Consider the following 7,106-nt stretch of genomic DNA (forward strand, 5'->3'; position numbering starts at 1 on the left):
ATAACCTAGAAGATAAGTACAAACTAAGTATAAGCTTATATCTCAGAAAACAGTACAATGGTAAAAGAAATTATTTGTGATGATTCATTTTCCTTTATGTAAAATATGCCAATGACATTTTAATAATACAACTATTTTTTATTAAGATAATTTATGAAAAAAATAAAACTTGCTTTTAATTTTGTTGTGACATCTTTCTTAGAAAGTTTCCGCAGCACCATTCGGAAATCAGAATCTACAAGACTGTCTATTTCTTCAGCTCCTTGAACAGCAGGAACATAGCCTAGGTCACTCTGGAATGTTCCAAAACCAATAAATCCAGGCACGGTTCCCTGTTCTTTGGCAAGAAGTTCTGCAGCTCGGCCACTGTTTGAAGGCTGATAAGGAAGTATAGAAAAAAATAAAATGTCAGAGTCCAGGAGGAGTTCCAAATTTACCTCTGAGTTCTTTAGAGTATAATTCCTTAATAATTCCCATGACAGAACAAGCTTTTTATTCGAGGTTTTTTTCTTAGCCTAAGATTTCATGAATTGCACTGTTCCCCAAAGATAAATGTTTCTATCAGCAAGAAGTTATCAATAATGATCCTAGGAGCTATTTCCTGGTTTCCTAAACACCAGAAAAATGTTTTTTTTTAATTGGGTACAATCCTTTAAGTGGCTCAAGATATCAAGTTAATCAGTCCTGACAGCATTTTAAAGACATAAAATATTTAAAATCAGAGAATGCATCATGTATAAGCCTAAGTACTGTTTAATAAAATGTTTTATTTCCAACTTCTGTATACATAGTATGTGTACTGCGTAATGATAATGATGTAAAATTAACTCAAATGCATTATATGCTCTCATTCATCAATTCATTCAACAAAGATTTATTCAGTAACCACCATGGAACAAGTTTCACCATAGCTGTTTCTAGACTAGGAATTCCTTGAGGACAGACACACTCACTGCCACACTCTGGAACCTCTTTGGGCTAAAATGGTTACAAATTACATTATTATGGACATAAAAATCCATATGATGGTTAGGATATAAGATACACTACTTTGTTTTGAACAATAATCAGTGGTCTGTCTGACTGATACACAATGTAGCAGTTTCCTAGTACTAAAAGTTAAGGGATTAGTTGTGACAGAGAAAGAAACTTTTGAACTGCTGAAAGAAATTGACATACTGTCATCTAAAAAAGAAAAAGAAAAAAGAAAGCAAGCCTCAGTTCAATGTCCAGGATGACATTACAATCCATCAAAACCTGTTTCTTATTTCTTTATAAGAATGTTCAAAAAGGGTTATCCAACTGTGTAATTCAATTTGCTCATACCTAGCAAAATTGTGTGTGGAAAACTGATTTGTCAAGGAATAATCTGGACTATATTCTAAACTGAAATGGGTGATCAAAAATGAAAATGATGGTTTGAATTACTTTTTCAAAACAAGAGCATTTAAGACTAATTGCAAAGAAAGGTTATTTTAAAACTTTATTAAAATGAACATTATTCAATGTCTTTCTCAATATTGATACATGAACAAAGAGTTACAAAGAAAGCTAGTGAACTACAATTCTGAAAACTAAATAAAATGACCACAGTACATTAGAATTTTATCTATAATCCCTTTTGTAAACTGCTTTATGAGGAAACAGAACAATGAACTAGTATAAAGGAGAAATAATTACTAAAAGCTAAAGGAGTCAAGACTGAATTCTGAACTAACCTGAGTTATCAGAGTTGGACAGTTATAAACAGGATCAAAAGAAAAGGTATTAGGCTTCAAGTTTCCAATTTAAAAGTAACAAATTACTTTTTTAATGTACTGGTTGTATCTTTTACTCAATGTCTACTTTGAGTTTAAAATACAGTCACTTGTTTCTTATTATTTACTCTACTGTAAGATGTCCTACCCACAGTTCAGAGAACCCTGGTTCTGTTTCTGGCGGTCACTGGCCTGGTGCTGCGCCTGCTTCGCTCTCCTGTGCGTGTCTCCCAAGGGGTTTGAGGCAGCACAGCTGCGCCTACAGTTTCAAGCCCAAACTCAGAACAGACCTTTCGCCTCGACCGTTTCCAGTCCGTCCTTCTGCCACTCTTCCCTCCGTTGTTCCAAAAGAGCTGCCCCAATTTATGGTCCAGTCCCAGGTTCAATTCCAGGGTCCCTGAATATGCTACGCCCTTTGCAATTTGATCTTGTCTCTCCCCCTGAAACCTCTTCTCCCTTTTCACTGTCTGACAAACTCATACTCACTTTTCAAAACACAGTTGTGTTTTCAACACTTGCCTCCCTCAGGTCAACCCCCCTTCTTTCCTGTTCTCCTGCTTCCTTTCTACTCAGACCTCTACCACCATTCTCTGACGTATCATAATCATCTGTATACTTATCTGTTTCTATCACCAAGAAACGGGGGCATGTGCCCATCACCCCTGAATCCAGGACAGTCAGGATTCAGGCTTCTGCTGAACCCACGACTGCCTTTCAAATCCCAGCTCTTCAACTTCCTGGTTACGTAAACTCAGGTAAATTAATTTTTTTAAAACTCTGTCCTATCATGTTTAAAATGAGGTAATTGTAGCTAAATCGTTATTTGGGTTGTTGTCAGGATTAAACATAAGTTTTTAAGCAGCGCAGTAAAAAGAATGCCAAAACCATTAGATGGAAGTGTGTGGGACAGAACAGGACATTCCCAGGCTCAAGCCACCACGGAACACGTTATTCCAATAGCCAGCGGAGAACGCTGCATTCCCCACGTGAGGAAACAAATACCACCCACGGGGGCCCCACGGGCACCGCGTGTCCCTGCGGCGATGCGCCGAGAAAGTCACCCACGAAGCATTCCTGTCAAAAACTGCTGACCCTGAATCTAACCATAAGGAACAATTAAACACATTTAAATTAAGCAAAACAGTGGCCTAGACTCTCCCCCATCACAAAAGTACGCGACGCGACGGGAGGGAGCTACACAGGTAACGGGAGTACGTGATCTCCGGCTGGGTCCCGGGTGTTTTTTTAACGCTCTCCCTAAAAATGAAGTTACAGAGAACAGGACCGAGATGACTGCAGAAATCTGAACACACGGCGCAGGACGAGGAGCCGACAGTATCACACCGAAGCTCCATTTTCGGCGCCTTGCAACTCTTCATGGTTATGGAGAAGGAGGCATCATTTTCAGAACACACATGATTTAGGAGGTGTCACAATTTCTGCAGGTGATTCTCATATGGCTCAACTAATGCATACACTCGGCGGAAGCACACGTGACCCAACAGCAACAGCGGGCGACCCCAGGTAGACTGGATGGGCTGTCGCTGTGATACTCTTTTCCCGGTACTGGGACCACCGCGAACACAAAACATTGAGGACGTTTGTTAAATAAAGGGGCCCAGGCGCCGCGAGGGGTCCGGGTGGCCGCAGAAAGGACGGAGGCGGCGGCGGGGCGGGCGCGGGGTGCAGCCCGGACGCGGGGCCCCGACGCGCCCCCGCGCCCGCCGCCTCCGGGCCCGAGGCCGCCGGCTCACCCCGGCAGGTGGCCTCCCCGCTGAAACCGCCGCTGGCGCGTCTGTTAGGGAGGAGGGCGTGCGAGGGGGCCGCACGGCGTGGGCGCCTCTGCTCGCCCAGTCCCGCCACCTGCTCGGACACCACCGGCCAGCGGGGACGCACTCGGGGAGGTCACGCCGCACACGCGCCCAGGCCGCCCCGCAGCCGCGCTGCGCGCGTCCCCGCTCGGCCCGGCCACCTCGCGCTCACCCTCAGGTTCCCCTTGGTCCGCTGCTTGTTCTTCCCGCCCATGGCCGCGGTCTTTCCGCACTCAGCCGCAGCCCCCGAGTTGAGGCAGCCGGACCACAACTTCCGGCCCTGTTGCCGGAAGTGGTTGCACGGAAGAACTTCCCCGGCCCTCCCCTTCCGCCACCCACCCAAGCCTGCCAGCAGCCGGGCTTCAGCTAGGGCGCCGTGACTCCCAGCCGGCCTCACGTCACAATGGGAGCCACGCCTCTCTGACTGACGTCATATCTGTCCAATGGGCGGCCGAGCGTGGGACCGCGGCGCCGAATCCCTCCTTCCTCCATCCCGGGGCTGAAGTTGGTTCCCGGCTCCGCGACGGCTGGCTGGCGGGTGCGGCGGAACGACGTGGCAGTGGCAGTGGGGAGACGCGGAAGGGTTAGACCTTTTAAAACGCAGCCATCAGCATCACCGGGGCGTTTGATGGAAACCCAGGCTGTCGGACCCGCTCGCCACTATTAAAAGATTCTGCGTCTGAAGCAAAGTACCGAGGCCTTATTAGAATTTGAGAAGTAGTGCTCTAGGCGATATTCCCCCTGAATCCACCCATTTCCATATTATAACTGTAACGTGCAGTTTTAGAAAAGAGGGTAACGTGGCAGTCCTGAATTTGAAACGTACGGATCTCGTAGGTCGTGATTTTGCTCCTGAGAATCACTAGAGACGAGCACGTGGTGCTGGTGATGGCCTCGCGTGTCCACACCCCTTCTCGTACTCAACGGCAGGATACTGAGCTCACCAAATTCTTTATTTGGCTGGCTCCTCGGCAGGTGCTGGGACGCTGAAAGACGGGGACAGAATAGGGACAGCCCCCTCTGTCAGCGTCGCCCTGGCCGCAGTCTCTGCCCCGGGAACTCCAACCGCATCAGGCAGCAGCGAGTTTCAGTCTCCCGCCCTTTAAACCATCGGACCGGCCTCACCGCCACCTCGGGGAGCCAGCGGCAGCAGGCTGCAGGCAGCACACCCTCCCCCCGCCCCCGCCCCGCCCCGCCAGGCGGCCTGGGTCCTAGCCGCCTGGCCTCTGCTCAGAGGTCCGCACCCCGACTCTGCAGGTCCCTCCGCTGAGCTCCGGGGCGCCGCTCCCTCATCACGGCAAGCACCGAGCCCCAGCCGCCAGGGCCTCCTGCAAAATACTCTGATCACCCCCTTCCCTTCCTGTCTTCTTCTCCTCCCCCCCTCCCCGCCCCTCAGGGACTGAAGATGTGGCTGAGGTGAGGACCTCCGTGACCTCTTCTGGCTGTTAAAATCCCTTATAGCCAATTCCCCACATTAGTGGGGTTTTTTCCTCCTTAAGTAGTGAAGATTGTTTTCCTGACTGGACCCCATGGGTTCAGATTGCCAGATTGTGCTTCAGTGGAAGCCTCCTGGTGCCCCTTGGCAGAATTTTGATGGGCTCAGTTTATGCTAAATTGTATAATCAGTGTGTGTGTGTGTGTGTGTGTGTGTGTGTCCTTACCTCTGGGCTGCCTTGCTGTTTTTATGGAAACTCACCAATGAAATACTCTGTTGGGTTTCCCTAATATATTGAAATACAGCTTTCTTTAAAAAAAAGAAAAAGAAAGCAAGCTGTGTAGCAGTGTTTTTATTAAATACTGAAAGTAAGTTTATTTTGGATGTAATTTGTCAAATTGATATGCTGAATACGAGATTGGCTTTCGGTTTTACTTCGACTCCCAATCAATCTGGACTTGTGGGATTAAGGTCGGAATTTTTAACTTTTGTTGGTATTTTTTTTTTTTACTTAAGAATATTACTGTGGCCCTGGCCTGTGTGGCTCAGTGAATTGAGTGCTGGCCTGAGAACCAAAGGGTCACCTATTTGATTCCCAGTCAGGGCATGTGCCTGGGTTACAAGCCAGGTCCCCAGCAGAGGGCGAGCTGGAGGCAACCACAGATGGATGTTTCCCTCCTACCTCCCTCCTCTCTCTAAAAATAAATAAAATCTTTGTAAAACAAGTTTTATAAATAAATAAAATATACAAAGGCTAAAAAATGTTTTAGCAGTTTAATCCTGCTAAAATACGTGCATCGCCTGACTCCTTCTGTGGCCTTTTGGGATGTCACCTCCCATGTGCTGTGGGGCCCATCCGAATCTGAAAGTGGCCAGGGGAGTGAGACACCAGAGTCAAGGGGCTGGCCCACCGGGCTGTGTGGTCACCACAGACATGGCAGACGGCGGGCGGGTGAGGGTGCACGCAGGAGGCAGGGAGGGAGTCTGAGGAGGAGCACAAGGTTCTCACCCAGCGTAGTTGGAGTGCCGTCCGTCCTATTCCGTCTTTAACACCTAACCCCGTTGCCTTGTTCTCCTTTATTCCTTGTGACTTTTACTGATGGGCACACAGGTCGCCTACAACTTTTTACTAAGATGAATGACTCATTGTGTCCCTCTAACCATCCCCCCCATCCCCACCACCAGTCCTCTAACCAAGTCTCACTTGTCAAGGAAACCCAACGCAGCAAATAAATACTTAGTAAGCACTTTGGAGCTAATTGTTAGAGGGCCTCCCAAACCAGGCTGTGTGTGTCTTTCACTGTAGGTCAATTTGCTGAAACTAAATTTAAAGAAAGCCATTGCCAGAATAAGAAAAATATTGTTAAAATCCAACTTGTCAAAAACAAATTCTCTAAATTACTGATTTGATTATTACTATTAAAAAGTGTGAGCTCAGCTCATGCCTCAGCCTTCTGTAAGGCTAGTCCAAGAGTGGAATGTAAGTATACAAAAATAGATAGGAGCGGCAAACTCCATTTGAGAAAAACTTCGTCCTGGCTGGTGTGGCTCAGTGGCCTGCAAACTGAAAGGTCACCGGTTTAATTCCCAGTCAGGGCACCTGCCTGGGTTGCAGGCCAGGTCTCCAGTTGGCGGGGGGGGGGGGGGGGGGGGGCATGAGAAGCAACTGATGTTTCTCACACATCAATGCTTCTCTCTCTCTTTCTCCCTCCCCCCTCTCTAAAAAATAAATAAAATCTTTAAAAAAACAGAAAAGGAAAACTTCACCTATTTGTGTATCAAATGGTTGGGGTAGATGTAAAACTAAAGCTTTGAAAAATCTATTTGGGAAAATAGCTTTCAAAGGCTAGTAAGAGGTACACAAATAGCCCTGGCCAGTGTGGTTCTGTTGGAGAGTGGTTCAGGACACATTTCGAGAGAAGTGCTGCGGGTTCAATTCCTGGGCAGGGCGCATGCCTACACTGCAGGTTCAGTCCCTGGTCAGGGCGGGTGTGAGAGGCAATGGATTGATGTTTCTCTCTCTCACACCCTTTCTCTCTGTAAGTGTGTTCTCAGTAAGCATTAAAAAAAATTTTTTAAGAGGCGCACACATATACATAAAAT

The 7,106-nt window shown here is 47.1% G+C and overlaps 1 protein-coding gene across 1 annotated transcript in view; it reads right to left on the minus strand.

The window, feature by feature from the left end:
* Positions 1-3,852, minus strand: part of LTN1 (listerin E3 ubiquitin protein ligase 1) — a 46,468-nt gene extending 42,616 nt beyond the window's left edge. Inside the window, exons 1-2 of the mRNA XM_054577716.1 lie at positions 3,741-3,852; positions 174-377 (exon numbers count right to left, since the gene is read on the minus strand). Of these exons, the coding sequence (XP_054433691.1) occupies positions 174-377; positions 3,741-3,782 (246 nt within the window). The 5' untranslated portion in view covers positions 3,783-3,852. The remainder of the gene's footprint in view (positions 1-173; positions 378-3,740) is intronic.
* Positions 3,853-7,106: the final 3,254 nt, after the last annotated feature.

Source organism: Pteronotus mesoamericanus, unplaced genomic scaffold (genome assembly GCF_021234165.1).
Source record: "Pteronotus mesoamericanus isolate MK-2021 breed Mesoamerican mustached bat unplaced genomic scaffold, CSHL_Meso_final contig_116, whole genome shotgun sequence".
In the NCBI taxonomy this organism is placed as follows: Eukaryota; Metazoa; Chordata; class Mammalia; order Chiroptera; family Mormoopidae; genus Pteronotus; species Pteronotus mesoamericanus.